Below are 27,735 nucleotides of genomic sequence, written 5' to 3' on the forward strand. Positions count from 1 at the left end.
GTATAGCCTAATTGTGACAAACGAGACGGGGCGATAAAACGGTCATATTTAAATAAGCGATTATTTATTTAATAAGCGATCTTATTTCCTGCTAAACGATACAAGTTGACCCAAACAATTCAAACGGTGGTATATAGCACATCATGGGAAATCACAGAAGAAGCCAGTTAAAGAATTTCCTACCTTAATACGATGTTACATTGGAGATGACCTGCCGAAGATAATACACGCAGTCCTGTTTGAAGTCTTAAGACCAACACAGCAATTTAGACCGAACCAACTACAGAAACGGCATAATTATGATCCAGTATTAGCCTGAACAATAGCCAGTTACATTTTAGATGAGCGCATTATTTTATATTGGAGGTTAAGATAATTAGTAAGTGAAATTTAAAACGAAATAGGAAGATTCACATCAATTTATATAAAGACAAACTATACTACAGGTTTATAGCAAATAATCACACAGCTCTACTTATAACTCCGAGAAAGAGGACAAAGAGGCCCACGGCGGGGCCTGCCCGTTATTAGACGACGTCCTTTGCTTCAAATCGCACATTTCTGCTTTTTATTGCTGATTTTGTCCAAACTTCTACTCATATGTAGCAGTAAGGACTCAGAGCTACATGAAGTCCGTTTTAGAGATTGATGTGTCCGTCCCGTGTGAAGAACAAGCTGATCCCTACAGAGAAATACATCTCCTCAGCTCTGAAAACTAACGGGAATAGTTTGCTCATAAAACATCAGTCCGCTGCACGATTAAATTTTATGCAAGCGCGAAGAGGTTATAAATCATTTGCAAAAAAAAAAAAAGCTCTAAAACATTTAGCTTTCACACCTTTAAATCTTTGGCCAAAATTTATGGTGTTGCCAGAATCCTTCAAAATGTGAAGGGTAATTTTAGACAATAGGTTATTTTACACAATAACTTAAAAACATACATGGTCATATATTCATATTCATATATATATATATATATATATATATATATATATATATATATATATATAAAACAATAAACCAAAAAAAAGCATGTAAACGTATGTGATGTATACATTATGTCAATGCACGTTTTACTATTGTATATTAGTAAAACAAAGTTGGATACATTAACTAAAGGACCCAGAACAGTAAGTAGTTAACCACCCACTGTTGTCAAGTTTGTTAGAGCAAAATATTTATATAAATATTTATAAAAGTCCAGTGTAATTGAGATCACAAGGTTAATTTACAAGCTTACCTGGTTTCACTTTACAAAACCCCAGAGGTGCGCAGCACAGCAAATAGCGAGTCTATTCCACATAGCCGATGTTAACCCTAAACATGGGAGCTATACTGAACACACACAAACATAACTACCAACAAACATCTCCAAACTCCTCCCCTGACCAGAGGTCTGTCACCACGGGCAGGTGAGTGCATTCCAGGTAGTTCAGTGTAGTGGTTATAATGCAGGAGGAATACGACGTCCACTGTGTACATGTCACTAGTGGTCATAAAAGCACGGTGAGTGACTGTAGCTCCAGGCTGGCAGAGACATTTAATCTACAGACGCAGCAGCAACAGCTGTCCGCCTCTCTGGGGCTCATATGAAACACACTGGTGCAGGCTGCATCCGGACCGGGCCATTTACGAGGGGACGTGTTACTCACATTCCTCCGCGCGGGTGCAATCCCGCCAGCGCAGGCGAGCGCAGACGGAAGGGTGGGCTCGCCCAGGGCCCCGGGAGGAAGCGGATCGTGTGTTGCGTTCGGACAGGTGCAGCAGGGCCACCCTCCACTAGCCCCACAGGCCCACCGGACACGGGTACCGCCACAAAGAGGAAGAGAGGGGGTGGTGATGTCACACAGCAGGAGGATCCAAGGTCCCAAGCTGTGCGATTTCAAACACACCGAGTGTTTGAAACACACCCCGCAGTTCTCCAAGTACTGCAGAGGACAAAGGCATTATGGGATTGCAGGACTGAACTGCCATATTGCTCTTTTAAGAATACGGTCATCAAAACACGCACCACTGCAAACAGCAGGTGCCAATATTGAATGAATGTCTTAGCGGTCACAGGCATTTACACAAAACTGGGTTAAAAAGTAATCACTGCACCGTGTGGTGATATTTAGCAAATGTGGAACAATCCACACACTGTAGGTTTTGGACTCCAAGTGTAACTCAATGGAACATTGGCCACTGTTAATGGTGCATTTCTCACACATACTTTGACATTAGGACTAACGGACATATTCCTGCTGTACGCATCGTTAGTGGTACCTGCATCATTACATATTCTTTCAAGGCCTGAAATTGCAAATTGACTCAGATATCCCCCCCAAAAAACACCACCAAAACCAGTCATAAAACAACATTTCTTTATTGCGAAGGTTCATTTGGGTCTCACACAAGTGAATCCTACAGTAAGGTGAGCAGGAGCCGCAGACAGCGTGGACGGAGGTGAGAGGTCGAGCGGTGGGCCCTGTGAACGTGGCACTGGAGCCTCAGACCCAGTTCACAGACCCGGGTCACAGACCCGGGTCACAACAGAGCGCTCCCACAGCTGTTTGGCCTCACAGACAACAGGATAATCACGTTTGGTTTAGCATTCAAACCTTCGGCAGGTCCGAGACAATCTGCTGCTGCACGCTTTGAACGCTCCCCTGAGCTAAATCAGGTAATGATTAGAGCTAGCGGTGATTCATTTTTGTATGTCAGACTATAAATTCCTTCACCTATAGGGCGGGCAGCTATTTAAATAAATATTCATTATATTTACACAGATTGCACTGGACATGAGGACGCCGTAGCCACACCCAGTGTCCTCACCTACGTTGTCCTCAGCCTTTTCCTTTTTCAGAACTTCCCTGGGACAGTTCCCGCCCTGAGTTTTAAAGCAACGTGGACATTTTACATAAAAACCACCATGAAACACCAAAGGACAGTAAACGATAATGACGAATAACGAGCTGCAGCAGAGAGCACCATCCCGGCGATTAACTCTGCAGGGCGAGGGGCGTGGCCACAGGCATGGGCGACGCCTCCTCAGGTGGCAGGTTTCTCTTCTTGCAGGTGAGCATGAGCAACAGGAGCATGGGCAGGTGCCACAGGCTGCAGAAGAAGAGGCGGCGGGCGCTCTGGCGATCGGCGCCGGCCCAGAAGTGGAAGCCCAAGTAGCTCAGGTACAGGTTAATAGGCAGAGCGATCAGAGGGAACGTCCAGGTGGTGACGTCCAGCACGGGGGCCAGAGTGCAGATGCCCTGCAGGCCCAGACTGTGGCGGAGGGCCACCCTCCTGCACAGGCCCGGGTGAGTCACGGACATCATGCGGTAGCCGCCCCGCGAGTAGTCCTCACGCAGGTTCCAGCTGAGAGCGTTGAAGTGTGGGAACTGCCAGGAGTAGAGGATGGCACCCATCAGCAGAGCACCTGCGGGAGAGAAACACGCACCATTAAAGCCCGTTATGGTGACTGGGTGGTGCTGCTGCTGTAGGAATGTGAGTAGAATTCTATGAAGTTACAGATGTAAACATTTCCACCATTTGGGTACAGACATGCCAAGAGGAGAAAGCAGAGGGAGGGAGAGTGGGGGAGAGAGAGAGAGAGAGAGAGAGATGGGGAGAGAGAGAAGGGGGAGGGAGAGAGTGGGTGAGAGAGAGAAAGATGGGAGAGAGATGGGAGGTGAGAGAGAGAGGGAGGGAGGGAGGAGGACACAAGTAGAGGAAGGGAGTGAAGCAGAGAGAACTGAGGAGAGGGAGAGAAAATACTGAGACGTCAACCACATCAAAGGGCAGAAAACAAACAAGCAAGTGTGAAGGGCCGAAGGCCGCCAACGTGACCCCGTTTCCGCGGCAGCAACCCCGCCTGCGGGTGACGGGACAGGAAGAGTGAGGGAACCGCACTCAGGTTTCATCCCTGCGTGGAGGACCAGAGGCACGGCCATATAGACGAAAGACAACACCACCCAGGCAGCGGAGCGTTCAACTGCACCACCTCGCTCTCACTCCACGTGTGTGTGTGTCTCCGCTTGTGTAAACACACTCGTAGCTAAATCCCCCGGGAAAACAAAGGCTCAGCAACACTAAGCTCATCTTTCCCACCACAAAACATGCAGCAATTATCGCTCTGCAGCAGCCCACGCCTGCCTGCCGCCAGGCCCTTCCAAACTGACCTCAGAACAGTTTCCACTAGTGTTTTCTTTTCAGGGGTCCTGTAAAACTCTGACCAGGGTGAGATGTTGAGATCAACACACGGGGAGGAGACATGGCCTCCTGCCAAAGACAGCAGAAACGAGGGAGAGGGGTCTGAGGTGAGGTGGAAGTCAGAGTGAAGAGATTAGCGTCTGCGTGTTCAGCATCTCGGAGGTCACTGGCGGATTATCTTGCCATTAAGAAAAAGCTGCAGCATCAGCTGAGCGTCTTCACTCAGAACGGAGGAGGGTTTCCGCGGCTCAGGAGGGACGGCGTTGCCGTGCCGATGGGAGGACGGAGACGGGAGGGACGGTGATATTAAAGCGTGATTAGCGGTGCAGGAACAGACACGGGCACATAACACTCTCACTGCCCTGCTCAACTTATGCCTCCATAACAACGCACTTGACACCATTAGCAACCATGGGGCCTGTTGCTAGTCTCCACACTAAACCACACACACACACACACACACACACACACACACACACACACACACACACACACACACACACACACACACTCTTTTAGAAAAACCAAATATTCTAAATGGGTTTGAACATGTTTTGTAAGCACAGTTTGGTTCTAGAGCCAACTACTACCTTTCTGAATATGACAAATCATGAATATGAAACACAGAGGCATGAGCTGCGTGTGTGTGTGTGTGTGTGTGCTGGTCAAACCTGGCTCCAGCATGCCGGTGGCAGCGGTCCAGCCCATGATGGGGGGGATGGCTCCCACCACAGAGCCCACCCAGGTGTTGACGATGCTCAGACGCTTGAGGGGTGTGTAGCAGCATGTGTACAGGAAGATGTTCAACGCCCCCAGGAAACCAGTCAGGGGGTTGACGGCCAGGGTCAGCAGGGTCACGCCCGGGATCCCACACGCCAGTGCAAATGACACTGCATGGAGTGGACTGAGAGAGAGAGAGAGAGAGAGAGAGAGAGAGAGAGAGAGAGAGAGATGGGGGTATTAAGAGAAAGGAGATGAAGGGAAATAGGAAAAAAGACAAGTAAAACAAAAAAACAATGTTTAAAATACTTTTAATTTTATTAAATTCAGGTAAAAACTGACTTGGGATTTTAATAATTTTCACAGTATATTTACAGTCTAGTATGACTCAGTCCATCAGGACATGTACTCTGAAATTGCACATTTGAAATAAGCAAAAAATAGATACAAAAAAAAAAAAAAAAAAAAAAAAAAATAGCTAAAAAAGCACATTGTATGGGGCGCCACAGGAACAGAGCCGCTGGGATAAGTGACTGTGTGGAGGGTGTGTGTGTGTAAAGGCCTGGGCACGTGCTGCAGGTCAAACCCTGCCTTACTGCGCTTCCATCGGACAGGCACGTCCGCTGGGCTTTTATTAAAAACAGACAGGCGCGCACGCACATGCACACACACACACACACACACACACACACACACACACACACACACACACACGGTTCAAATTCACAGCTAAATGCTCCAAGAACGAAATGCTGATCCAGACAGACACAAAGGAGAATAGTGGGTGATTTAAAAGAAGTGGGGGGGGGGGGGGGTGTCGTATAGTATGGGGTTGGATTCACACAAGAGATACCACTTTTAAACCTCTGAGGTATGCAGACGCATTGATGTTTCTAGATGTTTTTATTAATATCTCCATGATAAGACATCGCAGCAACATGTTTTGTCAATAGTAGGAGTTATGAACCAATGAATAAAAGTTAAATAAAGCTTTTTTTGCTTTTCACAATTCTATACTACTTTGTTCATATGTTTCACTAATTTTGAAGCATGCGCTTTGGCAAACCTATGTCAAAAAGCAAAATTATTTATTTGAGTAAAAGGATTTGAGATATGAATATAATTCTAAAACTGGACCTCGTATTTTAAGCTTTTGGACCATATTTCTTTTTGCAGTACCGTAGGTCAAATGGAACCTCATTAGGATGAGAGCTGAGATGTGATGAACATTTTGATATGAAATGGGCATATTTAGAAAGAGAGAGAGAGTGTAATCAGAGGGATTACTGCTGTTAAGGTTGTAGTATGTGTGTATGAGTGAGTGAGTGAGTGAGTGAGAGAGAGAGAAAGATTGCGTGCGTCTGAAGAGGCAGAGATCAGTAATGACGGAGAGTCTAATGCTACTCCTGTAACAATGGTTGTCTGTGTCAACAGATGTTAGAAACAAACCGTGTCACACAAAGGGGTCACCCTCCTGTCTCACCCTGTGTAACACTAGACCTCTTAGACTCACTACAAAACAAACAACCCTGTCCAAACGATTCATCAAAACAGAAATATGCTGTAAATATCAACAAATATGCCACATGTCAGGGCACGGCAGTGTCAGGAGCCCTGCAGCCAATCAGGACAGCTGTTTTAGTCTAGTTGGAGAATGTTTTAACTTCTCATGTCACCGAGGTGCTCGAGATGAGTGGAATTTAAACCTTTGCTGCTCCCAACACACGGATACAGTTTCCACACCAGCCACAACAATCATAAAGAGGTTACATGGTAATTCAATCTGCAAAGTGTGCTGCTATTGCTCCATGCACAAACTACCCCGTTGTCATCTCGGCACAGCCACGACTGCTGCAGACAGAGACGTCATTTAGCTGAAGTTTGTGTCACCAAACCACTCTGAAGCCACAAGAAACAAATCTCCAGTAACCCTCCGGCTGAATGAGGGAGAGCTGCGTACGGATGTTTGCACTCCGCAGGCCTGGACAACCACGTCGCCTGGACGACCACGTCGCCTTCACTCCTGCTGCATCAACCCAGCGAGGTACAACAGAACCCTCGGCAGGGAAGTGCAGCACTTTGATCAAACAGCTTTACAAATCATGCTACAAGGTGCTTGTAAATACAAGTGGAAGAGTAACGTAACGTCATCTTCAGATTCTGCACTTAAACTGTCAAGGGTTTAAAGTTAAGGTAGAAATGCAAGTTCAACATGCTCGTGGTGGAGTGCATGTGCCTCCCCAGGGTTGATCTTACGAGAGCCAGGGAGGGGCCTGGTGTGGCGTGACTGGGACAGTGACCCGCGATACGTGAGCAGACATCAAAGGAGGTGTCAGCTCCAGAGGAGCCTGGAGACCCTACAGCAGGGCGGCTGAAGGCTGATGTTTGCGTGGGTAAACAGTCGGTTCTGTGCCTCGGCTAATGGAGCGTAATGATACGTTTGTGTTTGCGCTGTGGCATGCAGCAGTGTTTGCTCATGGGCGTGAGGCGTACACACACCTGAGGCCATCAGGTACACACGCCATCCCACTCCTCTGCATGCATCATGATCATCAGAGCGGGGGGGTGTGTGTGTGTGTGTGTGTGTGTGTGTGTGTGTGTGCTAGAGCCATTTGGACAGAAAACCACTCTTCCGCTTTGCCTTCACACATTTAGAAGAAAAAAGTGCTGGGGGGGGGGGGGGGGGGGGGTTTCTTGAGCAGCACTTGGCAACAGCAACACACGAGAGCTTGAGTGTTTGAGTGGACAAGAACACGCACACAACACACACACAGCTGCTCGGTACCCAAACTACAAGCTCAGCGCCCCCCCCCCCCCCCCCCCCCCCCCCCCTTAGCAGGCAGAGACGGGCCCGCGTGTAGCGAGCACAGGGCAGCCGCGCGCACCACATCTCATCGCTTCATCGCAAACGCTCCGTGTTTACATGGTTGGAAATCACATGCTACATGTTTGAGAAAACAAGCATTTCCACACTGGCCATTGCTGCGTTTACATGTTGGGACATTTATCATGCTGTATGAACGTGTTCTGACAGAGGCCTCTGAATCTACTGTTTATATTGCATGTACTCTGGTCATTAGGGGGTGAGGGAGTGAATACGTTCAGGACTCTGCCCTCTCTCTTCCAGTCTGCCCATCCAGCTGTTTCCCATTTTCAGATCTTCAGAGTTTGGAGCATTAAATGTCTTTCGATAGCAGAGCAGTAGGATATCAGACACAGTGAACATGCACAGAAACTAGTCGCCAATCCCAACCATAGAAGTCACCAAATTAGTTTACACAGCTAGGAATGGCGATTATTCTTCTACACTGATCATTAAAGCAATACACTAATGCTTTGAATCGGAGAAGCATTTCAGATCAAGCGCAAACTAATTACTCTGCTGCAAATCAGATTTAAAATCCCAATTTACATGAAGGTTCTTTATTCCGTTAAAGCTACAATTGTCACAAATTGTTAAAACACAAATGATTAAACAGAGAGTTAAAGTTGGCAGGTAAAGGACTGAAGTGTGCAACTTCTCAAGAAATTCAAGAATCTCATTTCACAACAGTGCTTAAGTCCTCCACCTCTGTGGTCCCAGGGTGTGTAAGGGGCACGCGTGTGTATTCAAGACCCACACACACAACGGCAGGATTAGCTAGGTGTTTGGTTTAGACTGATTGGATTCTGTTTGACTGTTTAAGTCGACCTTTAGCTCCTCATGGCAACTGATCTGCTCTTTGGTGCTGGAGTGCGGCGTGAGCGTAGGGACAAGGGGCCGCTGGCTGTCACGATCCCGTAAGCCATCAAAGACCAACAGAGGCGGCCCACACATGCACGTGTGGGAGTGCTCTGTGCACACAAGCCCCTGGTGCAGCAACAGCAGGTGGGCCGTGGCCGTGTGGGAGGGGCTACACCCTTCACCTAGATCGGGTTCCGAGCACAGGTGCGCGTGCGGCTCACGGCACCCGGGCGGGGGGAACCTTAGCCAGGCGTTCTGCTGCCTGGTGCCGCGTAACAGGAGGAGCTTTACAGCGACTAATGGACCCCATCACTACATTCAACCTCATGGTTTATTCAGCACTCGCGTTATTACGATGAGACTCCCGATAGCAAAACGCGTATGCCTGCAGGGCTATAAGAGGAGCAGGGGGAGGGGCTGGAGGACGAGAGGAGAAACAGGCCACACAGAGTCAGTCTGCCAGGACAAGCTGATGTACATCACAATATTGGGGAAGCAGTTCTCATTTACCTCCACTTCTATTTAATTGAGTGTAATTGTTTACATTAAAATGCTAGACATTGACTTTGCTCCTTTTATGAAGGATTTAAAGAATAAGAACAATACAATAATGCTTTAAACAATAATGGTTTTGTTTTATTTGTGGAATATAAATCTACAGTACCAAAATCAATTCATTGCAGTGGAGATAAATGATGAACAAATATTATATGAGAGAGAGAGAGAAAGAGAGAGAGAGAGAGAGAGAGATGGCTTTACAAACGAGATGTGCGATTGTGAAGTTTGATCTGCGAACCACGCGTCCTGCCTCAGCAGGATTAAGTCACATGAGGTGCACCATGATCAGGGTCAGCACTGGACTACACATGGCGCGTGTGACTGTGTGCTGCATGTGCAGTGTGGCCTGCAGGGCCGTTTACCTGATTTGCCCTCGTACCAGTGGTCTGTTCTTCGTCCGGTTCATGTTGGAGTCAAAGGGTACCTCAAAATACTGCAGAGAGAGAGAGAGAGAGAGAGAACCCTCAGGGCAGGATACATACATACACACACACACACACACACACTAATATGCGCTTATAAGCAATGCATCTTTATACTACACATTGCAGTGGTTTCTCACACCACGTGTGACACTAATCATTCAAAGCTCCATTAGAGGAGACGTAAGAGCCACATGCCTCCACACTGAACCCCGTGTCCCCAGTGTCAGTGTAGAGTCAGATGCATCACAGATCTCACTGTGTCAGGAAGCCAGGCTCTCACAGAAGCTGCGTGAGTGTCGGAGCTCTCCTAAATGAGAAGCCCACATCTGTCCCTCGAGGGTCCCCATCCATCTACACCCACATCTGTTTCCACCAATCATTCACTGCAAAAGATGCCTGTCAAAGCAGCGTAGGCTTTCTGAACGAGCATCTGTAGGGAAAGCGTCTCAGGCATGTTAACGGTGGTTCGACAAAGACTGTAGCGCACACACAGTTCAGGAGACACCAGGCAGATGTGGGGATGGGGGCAAATCACTGTGGAGTCACGCAGCAGAGGTACGGAGGGGTCAGTAGGTGCTCCGTGTCAGGCTGACGTGTGAGCTTGAGTAGAAGACAGAGGGCAGGTAGGGGCCACTATTCAGTGCTGCAGCAGACCATAATGAGAAAAACTACTTATTTTTTGTTTTATGGTGTTCTTCTGGAGAGTGCGTCTAAAAGCCACCCCCGGGATCCAGCTATATGAGGCTAAAACGCAAACACATGGGGTGGCTGAAGACTCTAACCAGTTAATCTCTGCGCATGTGTGCATGCCTGCACCTAATGAAGAAAACAGACAGCTTGCTCTTCCCAACCAGTAAATCCCAGGATCCATTACTCCTGAAATACGGCTCACATAAAATAACTAATAAACAGATAATCCACTTTTCTTAATTTACTGTCCATTTGACGCTGGAAATGGACCCGTGCAAAAAAACAACAGGAAAACAACACCCTTGTGGTCAGTAATGCAGTTTATACTGGGTACATGTGCATGTTGTTAGAGATCTTGAAGAATGGGCTATACCACACAAAATGGAGGAGTCCACATGATCCATGAGGAGTATCTACGCCCGTCTACGTCCCCGTGCTGGGATCAAGTGAGCCAGTCCAAAAAAAACTGCAATGTGCCATGCATGTTGCCGTTTGATCACGTCATACACGCTCAGTTTCTTCCTCATTTTCATTTTGCCGCTGTTGAATCTGATCATCATGATTGACCCCACCCCCAAAGACGTTAAAATACACAGTGACGATGTCTAAATGTGGAGGGGGCAGGGGGTCCACTAGAGATTGATGGTTTTTCATTTTCTTTTAGCAGTATTTGGCTTTGTTGCCGGACACGGGCCAACGTCATTGGAGATGACTGGGTAGTGCGCCGCTGGGCTGGGGTGTGTGTGTGTGGGACGTGCCAGACCCCAACATGTGGAGAAGAAATGCGGAGCGGAGGCTCTGTGAAGTCTCCGGTTAATTCCCTGTGCCGGCGGGGAGGGGGCGTCGGGGCCAGCTCCAGGACAGCTGTGGCCCCCACCAATGGGAGAGCGCAGTCTGAGGCCGAGGTGTTAATTCTATTTCCCGGGTCAGGAAGCGTGTTGAGAGGTCAGCGAAAGAAATGGAGGCTGGAGGGTTCTGGCTTAGGGCTGGTCCTCCAGAAAAACTGGGCCGGCCCCTCTGCTCCCACGAAGAGCTCCAGGCCTGCTCGTGATGTGTTCTTAGTGGTTGGAGAAAAGCCTCTTGGCTCAAACGATATGTAAGCCTGTGTGTTAATGGCACGAGAAAGACGTGAGAAATGCAATCCATTTGGTTTGGCCAAACAGGATGATCACTGTGCAGATCATCTGAGGAATCAGACGTACTTCAAAGGGACACATACACACCACCGTTTAACACATTCGGGTTACAGTGGCGCCGTTGGCTCAGTGGAGTTTAACAGTACGGACCGGCAGAAGAGAGGGGGAACTCGAAATGAAAACTTAAGGTCCCAAAAGGTACTGCAGCATCAGAGCTGGAGGAAGTGAAGAGCGCTCAGGTTCAGCTCCTCTGCTTCAAGTCCACACCCTCCTTCGTCAGACTTCTAATCATGCAGATGTTCTGGTTCAGATCAGGACTCCAGCAAAGTAAGGCTGACCGATCAGGGAGACAGATGCGGGTGCATGCGAATCGTAGCCACACACACACACACACACACACACAACCTAACAGTACACGTTGATTTTTCTGTCATCCTGCTCCTGTGGGTTTGGTTCACCACACACACCTCTGGACACAACATGAACACACCAGACTGCAACAGATCACCACCCATATATCCAGCAAATGAACAACCAGTCATCTATAACACAGACGGCACACGGGTCTGTCTACTCCCACGATCCAATATGACCCACCACTCGTCCTACAGGCATTAGTGAAGCACTTCAGTCTTTGGCACTGTGGTCACGTTTACCCTATTACACTGCACGAGGGAGGTTACCATGACAGCCACATGAAAATAAATCAAAGAGCGAGATCTGTCTGGAACAGGTCAGAAGGTGGATGTGTGGACTGCTAATGCAACGTCTTTTCTTGGTAAACAGCACGGATGAGATGAATGCGGACATACACAAAGTAAACCAAAACCAACTTGCTACATGTGCATGTAAACAAATGTAAGTGAGGTCAAATCATAGATGTGTATACAAGACCACCTGTATAAATGAAGTCAGCAGGAATCTCCTGACACAGGAAAATCTATCTACCACTTGTGAAGACTCCTCCCCAACTGCCCTATCACTATCGTGATAAAGTCCAAGGTTCAAATGAACAGTGATAACTAGAGGTGTCTTCAAATAAGGATTTTCATAGTCGAATTTCCCTTTCATCAGATTTTCCCTTTAGTCGAATCAGGGTTTTTTTTTCTAGAGCACCTTAAACGGGATCCCGTTCTCATTCAGGACTTTTTTCCACTTCAAAGGGAAAACCTAAAACACTCAGATAAATGAATAAACATGGTAGGTTGGCTTTATTCATGGTGGGCCTACTTGCCGAGACGCACCGCAACGAGACGACACGACCGAAACGACAAACGGCTGAATTGTGCTTTTTTTTCACCTTACGCGTTTTAAATGGTATGCCATGTTGGTTGTTGTCATGTGAAATGTTGATGACATAATTTGCACTTCACTTTGTTTTATTCATCTTTATCTTTTTCAAAATACTCCCACACTTTTGAAGTTTTTTTAGTAGCCATTATAATCTCAGCAGATGCTGACGATCCAGTAGCGTGTTCAGCTCCGCTCATTTGGATTATGCAACTGCAGGGTGTGATTTATTAATGTGTAGTAAGGAAGAAGCCTATTGTTAATGCGCCCACATCATTTAAAAATATTTATTAACAGAAATTAGGATGATTTTATTTGACAAAAGGCTATATATAACGAAAATATTTCATGTAACAACTAATGCTTAGCAGCATCCTTGGGCACCCCCATGCAGTCAGAATGGTACATTCGACTATGACGTTCATAGTCGACTAGGGTCCTCCAATCGAATAGTCGAATCAGCGACTATTGCAGGTCACCCCTAGTGATAACCATCTAGGGCTGCTTTCAATCAGGTCCCATGTGCCCAGGAGCAGTTTCTGGAGTTGCAGAAGTTGGGATACCATTTCTGCTAATTCAGGACACTGTCCTGATGCATTTCCGGGGTAGTCGCAGAAAACGATGATCCCCATGAATATAGCAGGACCCTGCTGAGTCCAGAGTCACCAGACTGTGGCTGTTTGTGTGCAGTCTTTGCAAAAGCAGCTTGGTGGCAAAGGACAGAGCAGTGGCAACACTCCAGTTTAGAGTGAGGGTTGGATTAATGCACACCAAATCACACCCAAGTAGGGCTCTACTGTTGTTTCTCTAGTATAACAACAACATCCGCAGACACGAAGAGGGGTGTGTGTGTGTGTGTGTGTGTGTGTGTGTGTGTGTGTGTGTGTGTGTGTGTGTGCACACAGGCAGCCGCAAAGCGGGCGAAGGATGGGGGGCAAATCCTTCCCCATTCACTTTTACAAGTCAACCAACAACGGGAAATGTTGACAACCAATACACTGAATTATCAAACACTATGGGCCTCTGGCCTTTTGTGTGTCTTTATAATTTAGCTGAATAAGTCATTCAAGCAGAACTGATTCAGTCACACATGGTCACACACCCTTAGAGGGAGCAGCAGACTGTGGGCAGCCTGCTCCAGTGTGGGTTCCTGGGACAGAAAGAAAAAAGGCACACACTTCGTCTCGGTTCACCATACTGGACTTCCTGTGGGACAAAAAAAAAAAAAAAAAAAGCTATTCACACATTAACATGAAGGAGTGTAAGAGGGTCCACACAGGTGGTTCAGCACCAGCCTCTGCAGCTGTGACGCAGAACTCCCCACCTGCACCGCTGACTGTTATCTGGGAACAAGGGCTTAACTGACAGACTGCTGAGGAGACAACGTGCCCTGGTGTAATTATGGAACCGGTGAGTCAGAGACAGAGAAAACTAGCTTAGTTAACAAGAGCCAGAGTCTCAGGACACAGCAGACATGCTTCCCGTCTCGGTGTACCAGCCTTTCCCAGTACTATACTTGGGGCTCCACAGTCACAGCACCATTCAGAGGCTCTGTTGGTCTACCCATGCTATTGTAAACTCACGACCGCTTGGCTGAGGAGCGGATGTGTTGAAGTGCGTCAGATCGAGAGCACACACCAGCGTGCAGCGTAGGACTCCTCCAACACGGGTCTGACAAACAGCACTCGCATGTAATGAGCAGGTAAGATGCATTCCAGAGATTCAAGAGACTTTCTTCTCCAAAACTCAGAGCTCAGGGCTGCGGTAATTTGCATGCTCATAAGGAGGAGTCAGTAATCAGTTGCCGGGACCAGAAGACGCAAGGATTGAGCTTCAAACTCCAGAAAGCCCGTTTAAACGATGCAGAGACAGCTTGACTTAAGGGCAAGCACACCAGGAACTGCTGAGTCGCTACAGCCCTTCATTAAAGAGCTCGCACGCATCACACTGTGAAAACACACGGACGTTATCGCTACCCCCCCAGATGTCTTCACACACCAGGAGCCAGAGGTTGTCCGACAGCTCTGTGAACTCTGAGCAGCCCTCCCTTGAGCGGGGGGAGCTCTCTGTGTACAAGCTGGCAAAGGGTCAGCTGGCCGGGTGACAAGTCCGATTAACCGCTAGAGTGATGTGCTAAACAGCAGAGCTGATAATACACTAATTACTGATGTCCCGTTACATGCTATTGCTGATTCATGTCGAATCAATGCACGCTTTGGTCTGAGAAATGATTCTTGGGTTAGTTTCAGAGAAAAGGAGATGTTATCCACTGCTGACTAATATGCCTACCCTACAGCAAACAAAAACAGAGAGGGCCCCTAATAAAAGATGTGGAGACATGCATGAAGTTTGCTTTTCATACTAAAACATACCAAAGGAAAAGAGTAAAGATGATCTCAAAAGCTGCTTCATTAAATGAAGTATTTCAAATATTCTTTGAAGCTGCACATTAGACCTGGTCTACATCCTCCACCAGGGAACACAAAGACAGCACATTCCCCACCACTTCCCCGTTTCCCAGGTTTGCGTCTCGGTCTGGTCCCAGCTCTACCATCTGCAGATGTTTTCACCACACTTGCTCCAGTTAAGACAACATTAGGAGCCATTTCACCATGGCGACACAAGATGGATGACGGTAGTCTGTGCGGGATGGGAGCTGGAGTCAGAGGCGTATCCGTGGTGACGCGGGGCACGGGAGGTTGAAATACTCGCGCGGGAGAGAGGAGCTAGTCCATCATCCCTAACCTGAATGTCAGATCAGATCACTCAGGCTAATGGTTAGGCTAAGCTGTGCCTTCTTCTTCCATGTCACACTGGAGTCATGGCACAGCGCCTCCTGCTGGGAAGGAGAGCTCAGATTTCAGCGCTACCAAGAACATCAAAATGGCTGTGTAGGACAGTCAAGATGAATGTTCAATTGATGTTTTTACTGATAACGTGTGTGTTGGCCCTTCTTGTGATGATGAACACGGGCAAAAGACATCATGTGACTAATTTTAATTCTCCGCCAAGCCTACAGAAAAGACGTTATTCCGAATCTGTGCACGGCTGGAAAAAAGTCTTCGCAGTCTGTCCGGTGGTATTTGGGCAGGGGCAGGACTGTCTGCTCTGGCACTGTGCTCCAACACACTGGATTTGAAATGAAACAATGATTACAGAGCTGAAGTGGAGACTGTCAGCTTTAATCCAGCACCATATGCATGCGTGAACTGGTGAACTGTGGAGGAATTACTGCCTTTTTTACACAGTCGTTCCGTTTTAGAGGAGCAAGAGTAACTGGATATTCCGATGCCCGACTCCTCCTCCTTCCCCCATGTCACTGGACCATTACTTCATGCTCAAGAAAGCCAACAAAATGTCAGAAGCTGAACAGCGATGTGCCAATTTCACCTGCAGTCTGTTTCTGACACCCAGAGACAAGAGTCAACACAAGTAAAGCAGTTCTCCATCAGACTTCAGAAATCCACACAGCCACACTGAGATCAGACCGTGAGCAAAATCACTAGGAGAAAAAGAAAAGGAAGGCTAGGAAAGGCTAAAAGGTACACAAAATCACTAGGAGTTCTGGGACTACAGTTTTAACAGATAATATGAACTCGCACCAAAGTGAGAGAAGAGAGAGGTAAGCTCATTGTGATCAGTCTTCTGGGAAACAGGCATGGCTCTATATAGCTGTCAGTAGACTTGGCTCACTGGTTTTTTATTGATGTGCCTGCCAAGGGCAGCAGCAAAATCGATCCTTAAATCCCACAAGCTTCTCAACAGCTCAGATCCACCCAGATCCACCCTCCGAACTCAGTCAACGGCCCTTCGGCTCGGCAGCTGGCCCAAACCACAACGCTAAGGCAGCCGGCGAGGTTTCTGGGTGAAACGAGGGATGGTTCCTGACTGGTGATGGCAATCATCCCACCAGAGGCTCGTCAAGCATGCATTTACCGAAGGCAAAAACCGCCGACCTACTGCACAACGTTAATGGAATAAAGACGTTCAATCAGAAGACTCCCCGCTGAAGTCTATGGGTTGCTGTAGGCCCAGGCTTTGCTTGCAACCAAGTACTAACCATGTTGATGTTAATTTGGCCTATTACTTCTGGCCCACACAAATGTCCCCCTTAAGGCACTAAAAGGTTGTGATTCCTGAACAGATCACACAACGGAGACATAAATAATTTCACATTAAAACTTGCACTTTAACCTCGGTCATTGTTTTATGACGACGCCAAAGCAGCGAGATAGAGGGCAAAAACAACAAAGACTGGGTCCCTGTCCAAACACGCAGCCTGTACCGCATTGTTTAGCCATTTAAAGAGTGCTAGGACTTCCTGGGTACTCCTCATGCTCCCAGTTTAATGGACTGCTACCACAGCCATGAGAAGTCGATGTGTACACCGAGGTCTCCACTAAGAGGCCCATTAATCATGAGCCCACTGATCAGTGTTCAGTTTAAGTCTCTTGCAAACTAAACACAGACGCCGATTAGGTGATACCATTATTTTCACTCTCGAGGTAAACACATTCATTGTGCTAATAGGACAAGTTCCTTTCTGTGGAGAGAAGGCTAGTCATGTGTGTCTAACTCTGATAAGTTAGCCTGCTTTTAATGAGAACATTCCGGGCCCGTTCCAGATAACCATTAGGACTGTGTACTCTGGACGAGTATCTGCCTGCAGCGCGAGAGGATAAGCGAAATATGCAAACCCCACTTCCCATCAGAAAACTGGGAGGCGACAGAGTGGACATGTTTCGAGAGCAGGGAGTGTTTGTGTGAAGGTGCTGGGACCGGATGGACGGGGACTCCAGCACCCCAGGCGTACGCAAGCGGCAGCCGGGGACAGGATGCGAGAGGTCGTTCAGGCCGCAGTGCGCGAGGTGGTGTTGAGATTACCCACGAGTGTCCCTGCCACGGGACGCAGCACTGGAGTTTGCTTCCGTCAACAATAACCACCCCTAATGGAAACGGAAGTTCATGTTTGCCTAAGTCTATCTAGCCAGAGCTGCATTCACACACTGCGTGCATTCACACACACTGAGTGCAACCCCAAACGGCACCTTCTGATATTCGCCTAGGTGGCTTCTCCAGGAACGTACTCAAAAGACGCCTGGTTTCCTTATCAAGTGTTTCATGTCAGCACCCACTCCATCTACACGGTCGGTGTGTTAGAAATGTCAGTGTTTGAGAAGAAATGTTTATATGCAAGTGTGAGTGTTTGTGTGTGTGAGAGAGAAAGGGTATTCTCAATCTCTGGATGTACCCTTTCCTGTTGAAATCTTTCTTTCACTAGTCACCTTTCAATCAACCTTTCTGAAAAGACTCCCTCACCCCAGACCAGACACCCACACAGACTCTTACAGAAACATCTTTTCAGCGTGTAATCTTGCTTCCTCCTCTCCCCTGTGTGTTATCTGCTGTTTATGGGGAGGACCTGTGCATTCTGGGACACAGGCCTTTACCAATCAGAACGCGGCATGTGTGGAACCCCAGACGGGCAGCGGAGAGACCAGGACCCCGCACCACGCCTGCATTCCGCAATCAGGACTCCGTTTCAGGTCTCTTTCTTTAGACCACCTGTAGCGTCAGACAAGAGGCCACACGCATGCGCACACAAACACACAAACAAAAGGAAGAAACAGAACAGGTTGTTGTAAGAAGGAGAAACCCACAAGGAATTTTGATAGGAAATTATGAAAGAGATTCACAGCTGGGCTTGGGGGGGGGTGCATGTGTGTGTAACAGCCTGAAAGGGCCTCAGCTTGAGTGGTCTTCATCAGTCCTCCAAGTGGGCCCAGAGTAGCACCCCTCACTCGGACTGCCGCCCTGGCCATGGCAGAGACAGCAATTATACAGCAGACTCTAATTGTGGTTCTTCACATCCACCTAACAGTTCGCGGGGTGGAAGGATTCTCGGCGGCCGAGCCTGTGATTAGCCTCCCACTAATGGCCTGGGTTGAGTTAAAGACGTGAGGCAGGCACATGGGTGTTGGGGGGTGGGGGCGTGGATATAGTGTGTTGGAGTCGCGACTGACTGGGCTTTGAGGACCTGTGAAGGCAAAACCGATGGAAGAGGCAGATGAACGATGCAGGACCCACACACGCCATGTGGGTCACTGATGGAACAGGGACTGCAGACAAAAGAAATGAGAGAGAGAGAGAGAGAGAGAGAGAGCGAGCAAGAGAGAAGAGAGAGAATGTGCAAGTTTGTAAGTGAGCAAACAAACATATGTATGAGGATGACCGTGTCTGTTTGGACGGGCAGCATGACAAACCTCTCACGCTGCAGAATGCCCAACACCCAGCCACGCCGCAGGAGTGAGGATCAGGCAATAATAGTCAAATGTTTGTGATTTAGGAGACTTACTGTGACACCTACTTGCCCCGTCACATTTGAATAGCACAAGCAAACAAAAACCCTCAATCAAAAACTAATTTGGAGGATCTCCAGGGAAACTAACTGACGGGGCCCGGGAAAATAAAGCACTTCACTTGTTCAGCTTCACATCTTACAATCGGACTCTCAATTCAGGTGGAGTTCTCTGCAAACCGCAAAGCATTTCAAACTTAAGAAATGTGCGTGTGTGTGGATGTATTTGCACATCTGTGTGTCTGCACTTTTCCAGCACAGTTCCAGCACTGAGGCCTTACTGGCTGTGGGACCCAGCAGACCTGTAAGAACCTGTGAAGTGTCGTCTGATGCCTAAAGATAAAACACCATCATAATCCAACAATCACAGCAGTGTCCAGCACGGCCAGCGACAGTTGTGCCATTATGCCTTTGTCTTATAGCCAGTGACAGTTGTGCGATTATGCCTTTGTGATGTCTCAACAAAGGAAATTTGAAAGAGCTCTGGGTGGCCTGCAGGAGCCAAGCAGTCAGAACCTTCAGCCCTCCACCAGCACAGACGACAGCGGCGAGATTTCAAAGGCAAGCAGGTGAGCACAACACAACAAGACACCAAGCTTCAACTCAAGAGAGACGCAAGACCAAGAGGGAAGAAACACAGCATATGAAAACACACCAGTGAGCTTCATAGAAATGTCTTTGATAAGACCCCCACTGGCACACACCCCCATACCCACACTCACACCCTCCCTCACCCACTCGCACACCCCAGCTGAATCGCCTACTGAAAACTTGGATGCATAACAAAGAGATTTTTTGAAGCTGCTTGTTTTTGATCAGACGAGTGAACAAATCCTCTCACGGTCCTCTACTCCAGCGGAGTCAAAGCGACGACAGAAGCCCTCAGAAAGTCTCCGCCCCCGCACATCAGTGGGGCACACACCCACGAACCCACAACAAAGCGCACACCGCTAACAAAGTGCTTCCTCTTCCTACTCAGGAAGTAGACACCCATTCTTGACACCATCATTTCCTAATCCCAGGGAGTCAATGAGAAGGTCTGCACCTTCTGAAGGGCGGGGGGGGGGGGGGGGGGTGGTGGTGAGTGTGAGAGAGTGGTGGCGTTGAGAGAGCGAGCACTGGTGAGCGCGAGAGGAGTAGAAAGTCTAGAAACCATCTAGTTCAGAAGCATCTAATACAAACATCTAGTAGAGGAACATATACCACATCCAAGTCGATATGGAGCAAAAACCCAGTACTGTTAAGACATCATAATGGGCTACACTATTTAAGACTTATTATTAGCTAGCGCAAGACATCTCGGCTTACGCCCACTACACCAATTTTAGTCGTGCTACGCTGCACAGCGGGTCTCAGCACGTGAACTCCTGACGTCAGCGTGTCTTTTCCGTGTGTGTCTAATGATAGCTCCGCCACCACGCTGCAACCTTGAGATGTCCCGCGTAGAGAGGGGAGAATCAGGAGGAAGCCCTGCAGGACCTGAAGACGCGACTCCCAAGTTTTGCTGGCCTCGTTCCTCCCTGACACGAGTCAGGATCTACTCATCACTGTCTTGCCAAACAGACCCATGGACACAGAGTTCATCACCACCACCAGCACACAGGTCAGTCTCACCAGGGATGAGACCACTGCTACTACTGCTGACGACAGTGATGCAACAAACCCAGATACCAACAGCCAATTATCTTGCAAAACAACACTGCTTGATATAAGACACAAATAGTTTGGCAGTTTCATCATTTACAGAAGACTTTCACTTATTAAACCTGTTTCACTTCTCAAACAAACATATGCATAGAAAGACACATTGCGGAAATATTCACATAAGAAGCAAATGAGAAGACAAAAAGGACTGATGGACCAGAAGAACGCTGAAGCATTTTCCAGGACACCCCGTTGGATTCTGTGCTGCCTGGGTTTAATTTTTCAGCTGCTTCCAAACCCTTGTGCCACTTGTGAGCTGGGTTAGCTGTTGGCAAAGAAGCTGGAGAGGTGTGAGCGTTTGAGATGTACTGGAGGGTTCACTTCACCTCTTCAAGATGCTTTACATTCTACACACAAGATCTACGAACTAGTCATTATAGCTGATCTGTTTGAATCTCACATTTGTTTTTTTGTTTTATCATTTCTAATTTCCTTATGCATGTATTTCCTTATGCATGTATTTCCAGAGTGCGAGTGTTTGTGTTCTGGATCTTCTACACATCAAATTACAATTTCTAAAGAATAATAAGAAATACCCAAACATTAATATTTGCTTTAATTATTAATTTAATGTTATTTTAAAATTTCATTTTAGTTTAAATTCTAAGGTGAATTCATTGATCTTGCTACAGTCCAACCTTTTAATTCTATTTTTGGTAATTGTGGAACCAGCACACACCGGTGGAAATGGTCTAAAAGTAGGAAATGTAGATTCCCCTTTCTGACTGTAGTTCATGAAACAGATAAAGATCACGGTTGCCAACCAACTATGGAGGACAACTTCTCAAACATCTAATGCCTTGGCCTTTAGTAACTTGGCATGTGTGCAAAGACAAAGAGCTCGCAAAATAATACTTTGAAAGACAACCCAGAGAGCGAGTGTGTCCAAGACAACCCAGAGAGCGAGTGTGTCCAAGACAACCCAGAGAGCGAGTGTGTCCAAGACAACCCAGAGAGCGAGTGTGTCCTGCCTCACTACGGCCCAGACGGGGCAGCGTTGAGGGAGACTGTCTCTTCCTCAGACTCCTGGACTGAAAAGCAGGCCACGTTAAACTGATTATGAAAGTAGAAACTACTGAAATTACAGGACAAAAATGTGCTGTAAAGAGTAATTGAAGGCTAAACACGGGACCATTATGCAAAAAATAATGGAAAACACACTTATGTAAGTGCAATAAAACTCTTGGAAAGAAAGACCATTAGACCCACAAAACCCATCGATTGGGAGAAGCCATTCATCAATATGGCCACTACCACAGCCACTCTCTAAAAATCGTCAGCAAATAACTGAAGTCCTGACCATCAGAACAGAGGTTTGATAAAGCACTCCCACTTGAGGGAAGAAAGGAGATTTTGGACTTTCAGTTAAATCAAGATGTACCAAGAGATATGTGGTTAGACGTTCTCATGATTTATGAGAATTAAATCCTTTGTGTTGTGTAACTTCAATTCAAAGCACTTTTTCCTAGTGTAGAGACCTGCCAAGGAGACGCTCCTACAAGAGTCCCACTTTAGCTTCCTAAAACGTACTAATGCTCACCAAGCTCTGTGAACGAGCATCTCATACCATCTGCTGAACCAGAAAATCACTGCCCATTATCTTTTTTGTTCAGTTTAATAGCACTTCTCCCAAAAAAAAAGAAGAAAAAAAAAGCCCCCAGACCTTCCAGGAAGGATGATTCAGCAAAGTTCTCAATCACCGTCAGACCCAAACCCACTCCTCAGGGGCCAGGCCCAGGCCCCGAGGTGCTAAAAGCCTTCGGCAAGTTTGGCTCATGGCTGACCTCCATTTTGTTTTTCAAGGGCCGTGGTGGCGCTACTCACAAACAGCTCTAAAATTAGCATTCAGCACTAGCTGGCAAGCATGCGGATAACAGAGCTGCTTTTGTTAATTAGCCACGGGTCTCGGGAGGAAATGGAGGGGCTCCTCCTGCTGATTTGGCTGTTACCTTCCCTGGGAGCTGGAAGGAGGTCACAATAGGAGACTAGCTAAACTCTGACCTTTAACCCACATGGGATGATTCCATTGAAAAACAGCTGACATTTTAGAATTTACCAAATAATTTTCATAGTATCCAGTGCCAAGATACTATATGTAAGTGTAGTGTTAGTGAGTGAGTGTAGAGTTCTCTTCTCTTAAGGTGGGAGGAGCCAAGAGGTGGTGGGGAGGGGGGAGGTGAACTCACCTTCAATTTCCCCAGAAGCGGAGAACTGCCAGACAAAGCAATACAGTCACGTATGAACAACAGATAAACACAAATAAATATGTATGGTTCAAGCAAATATTAATAATATTCTCCATATTACTAATTGCAGATTCATATAGCCGATTTAGCTATACAATTCAACAGATCATTAGCTCTTCAAACAGACAGGTAACAATAACAATAAATATCATTGACACAGGTATTATTAACCGCTTCTCTGTCCCTGGACCAAGAACAAATTGAAAGAACAAAGATCTTGCATGTAATGCCTCACAAACCAACTGCTACAGGTTTAATTTTCATTCATTTCAGGCTCAGCCTAGTTAATAAACAAGAACATCAAACGCTCCAGCGCAAATCCAACCCTACAGGTGACAGACAGACCACGGATGGTCTGCAGCACACCAAGCCCATGGCTCCTCCTGCTGCTAAGAAAGAACATGTTCGTCTGACAGAAGCCACAGAAGACAACCACAGCTAACTCAGTATCTCACCCTGAGCTTCAGCGGTGCGCAGAAACATGACGTCTTCTCTCGTACCGCCTCCAGATCCTTGCATATACGGGAACGTGGCAAGCTGCAGAGCAAAAGACCCTGGCCTCCAATCCACTGGGAGCTGCAGGGTGAATGTTTACCTGGCCTAGACAGACAGAATATGGCCAGAAGGTATATTTGATGAGAGGAACAAAGAGAAAGCAAACAAATCTGATGAAGTGCGATCATCACGCCATCCTCCAGCTTTCCACAGGGATAATTTGACTTAAAGAATGTCGAACACTCAGCACGACATGGGAGAAAACGAACGCCAGAGAAAGATCAACAAGAGAGGAGGAAAAAAGCAACACAAGGCCTTCACAGAAAGCAGCTTTCTAAAAGGAACCCGCCCTGCCGTGATCTTCAGAGTCGGAGGAGCACAATGCATTAACCTAGGAGGTCACGAAAGACAGGTGGGCTCCTAAATCATTATCTAAAGCAACTTTTAGATGTTGAAAGCGAACTTTGCTGGGGAAGAGAAGATGAGCACTCCCTGTGGGCCCCTTTATTTCAGCAAACAGGATATGATATAGTGAATCCCTAAAAGATGGTAGAGTTTCTGAGTAAAAGCTTCAGAGACAATGGAGAATGACTGGAGGCTCATATGACTGGAGGTTATGTAGGTAGAGAGAAAAGACCAAGCACTGCACAAACAGAAAAAAAGCATCTCAGGATGCACCAGATGACTGACTGACTTGTAAACATTCTAAGCTTTAAATGTTACTGAACGTCTCTATTTTTAATTATTTTAGTGATAATGCTGACCAGTAGTATCATGACCATTTTGGTTCAGTATCAATATTTTGCTCAACTGTCCAGACTGTCCAGCTGTACCTCCAACCCTAGGCCTGGCGTCCTCAATCAGCACAGCTGTCAGTCAGGCGGTGAGGCCCTGGTGCTCCTCGCTGACAGCTGTTCTTTGGAGGGACTGAGGCTAAACAAAGTGCAGTGATGAGAGGTGAAAGAGACACCTCGCGTGCGAGGACACCCTCTGCTGCACGGCCACGCCTTTGATCACGAACTGAAACCCTCCACCCTCACACGGCAGAAGCCACCCGTCACCGGGAGCTATTGGAGAGGCGCGTCTTTTGTCTACACCTGTCTGGCTCACAACCTGCACGCATGCCGGTGACACAGACACATCGAAACTTCAGAGACTTGCTAACAAGGCGGCAATGAGTGATTTCCTAAACCACAAACTCAAACAGGGGGAAAAGATCGAAACACCCCCCAGCACACACACACACACACACACACACACACACACACACACACACACACACACACACACACACACACACGGGAAACACAGAGAAAGTCTCGGGGAAACTCCAGCACAAATATGAGGTAGCCCAAAGGCAGACCAAACTGACTTTAAAATCCCAACGACCTTTTCACCAATACAAAAAAATGCATCAAAACCAAAAATGAATGAGTTCAATTCAGACTCACACGCATGTTCATAATACGACAGTTTGGGTTTGTCCGGTCCGAGCATGAGCACCCATGACAGGGTGGCACCGGGGTCTGGAGGGTCCAGGCGGCACACGTGGGCCTGAATGCTGTGCAGCAGCAGGACACAGCTCTCCATCACCAGCCAGTGACCTCTCCCTGACCCCTGTCATGCAAAGCACAGTGCAACGATTTTAATCAGAGAAACGTTCTGAGGCTCTCATATACGCGACACGTGGCCTTGATACTGCCCAGATGCGCGTTATAATTATGGCTTCTCTGATTCAGCCTCACCGAGGCAACAGTAACACCACTGCGAGAAACCTGCAGTTCTGTTCACATTAGGGATATATACGCGATATTTTATTCATGCAGGTGTACTGGGTAGAAAAATGTTATTCCTGGAGTGTGTGAGGGACTTATCGCATTAATTCCCCGACTGACTGCAGTGTGGCTTTCTTCTGGTTTACATGAAAGGTCACAGAGTGTGTCCCAGACTTCACCTCAGCTCATGCAACTATCACACTCAAGCAAACGTTATGTGGGGAGCATACCGGCTCTTGTCAGGAAGACTGCGACTTTTAAAAAGGGGCACATCCTCCCTTGAAGTTCGACACTCCAAAGACAGGCATAAACAGGTACGGTGTCTAACAGCTGAACAGCCGCCATCAAAATCTCTCTCATCTCTTTGTACAGATACAGGCACACGTCTGGGGTGTCAGATATTCACTCCTACAGCGCCACAAAGCACACTGGTCCACATGGAGGATGTGGTAATGTGCCGTTATGTACAGTCTGACATAGATTGGCACCCTGAGGATTGTGGAGACAAAGTGTTGGAGGGCAATTAACTATTAAACAGCCCCTTCTGCTTAAGTATTCATTCTGATGTGTCACGCTATGAGAAGCACCCATGAAGCGCAGCTCTCCGCCACACTGACGATCTGAGCAAACGCACCGTTTAAAAGGACCCGCCTGGCTGCCCTGAACGGAAAGAACAAAACTGGACCAGGGCCTGAAAGCAGCCCACTGCTGTCCATGCAGGTGAGTCGCAAGAAGAAAAAAAAAATCAATAAACAAATAAAGGATAGGTGGATAAATAAATAAAGGACGCTCAACCTCTGGGTCACCTCTCTCCTCTCATGACCTCTTCTGCCTGGACAGAGAAGCAGGATGTTCTTGGTTGAGAAAAACAAATTTGTTGCAATGCAAGAAAACCGCTTCCAAACAATTATGTAGTCAAAGTAGAACAAACACGATTACGGGTGGAGATAAAAGCTCATAACCATCTGTGAGTGTACAGAACGAAGGCAGAAAGCAAATCCATTTTTTGTTTCCTTTGGGAGCGGGGGGGGGGGGGGGGGGGGGGGGGGTTGTGCTATGCAGCATTTAATCTCTAATCTGTGTGGGTGCAAAGAATATTAAAATGGGTTAAAATGAGGTTCGGTGATGTGGTTGGAGCCCTGATGTCGTGTCAGAAGCCAGGTAGCCAGGGACAGCTTCTCCAAAGAAGCCAGGGGAACACACACACACACACACACACACACACACACACACACACACACACACACACACACACACACACACACACACACACACACACACACACACACACACACACACACACACACACACACACAGATCCAGGAGGGCAAGACCATTCGGGAGCTAAAGACCATAGCAGGTCTTACGGCCTCAGGCGCAAGACGTAGATTCTACCCAAAACTGCGCCATGTTTTTAAACTCACATGGAAGCAGAGAGGAAAAAAATGCTCAACATTGTCAGAATAGTTTTAAAACTGCAGCCCACAATCTCTGCAGTTGATAGGCCAGTTTGTTAGGTAGGGCTTACGCACTCGCATACTAAACACAGTAATGTCCAGGTCCAGGTGCAGTGGGGGTGCAGATCCAGCCCATACGCTCAGACACGGCATCAGAACTCTGCTCATTTCGCGAGGCTTCAGTTCCCCACCCAAAAAGGCACTTTGATTATGGACCAATCCATTCAAAAAGAAGCTAACACTAAACAAGACGTTGAGAATGAAGCTCTCGTTTGTGTTGTAATGTGCAACCTCGCCGCACCCCCCAATCTGATACATGCAAATAAGAATTTTAAAATTGAACAGGACAACATGGAGGCGACAAACAGTCTGCCTGTCTCAGACGGCCAAGATGCCGGGCGAGATGCCTGTCGCCAGAGACACAATCCTCATGGGATGCCAAAAGACTTCTATTCCCTTAATCTACACAAAATCCCAGCAGAAAAAAATGTCTGTATTTCAGAGCAAATATGGAAAGATCACTGGCCAGTTTTCATGCCAAAGATTCTGTTAGTATCAGACTCGTCAACGTGCAGTCCCTGAAATGGGCCTTGTTCTCAAAGGACTGAGCATTAAAATTTCATAGGCGATGACATTATGGAAACTTGACTCGGAGTGCATAATTATAAACACGTGCCACCGTGACAAGGAAGGATCGATATTGAAATCATACATTTTCCATTTAAATGACAGAAATCTTACTTTAAAATTCAATTAATTTTTAATTAATTGTTGAAGCTAACAGAACCAAGCAGGATGTGGGGTATTTTTCTAACTCTGACAAAAATATGGAACTGAATTTATGTCTTTAGCGCATCATAAAAGACTTCAAAGGGTGATTTGATACAGTTCTCCTCTGACACACGCTCCGATGAGAGACATCAGCTCTCTTGCGTTTCTCAACTCTTGCACGCTGAAGGTGAGGTTCCTTGA

General features: G+C 47.2%; 1 protein-coding gene across 1 annotated transcript in view; it reads right to left on the reverse strand.

Moving 5' to 3' along the window:
• Positions 1 to 2,349: 2,349 nt before the first annotated feature.
• The window catches only part of cox10 (cytochrome c oxidase assembly factor heme A:farnesyltransferase COX10), a 38,607-nt gene continuing 13,221 nt past the window's right edge, over positions 2,350 to 27,735 (reverse strand). Inside the window, exons 5-7 of the mRNA XM_076999360.1 lie at positions 9,550 to 9,620; positions 4,857 to 5,089; positions 2,350 to 3,412 (exon numbers count right to left, since the gene is read on the reverse strand). Of these exons, the coding sequence (XP_076855475.1) occupies positions 2,982 to 3,412; positions 4,857 to 5,089; positions 9,550 to 9,620 (735 nt within the window). The 3' untranslated portion in view covers positions 2,350 to 2,981. The remainder of the gene's footprint in view (positions 3,413 to 4,856; positions 5,090 to 9,549; positions 9,621 to 27,735) is intronic.

This window comes from Brachyhypopomus gauderio, chromosome 3 (assembly GCF_052324685.1).
Source record: "Brachyhypopomus gauderio isolate BG-103 chromosome 3, BGAUD_0.2, whole genome shotgun sequence".
In the NCBI taxonomy this organism is placed as follows: Eukaryota; Metazoa; Chordata; class Actinopteri; order Gymnotiformes; family Hypopomidae; genus Brachyhypopomus; species Brachyhypopomus gauderio.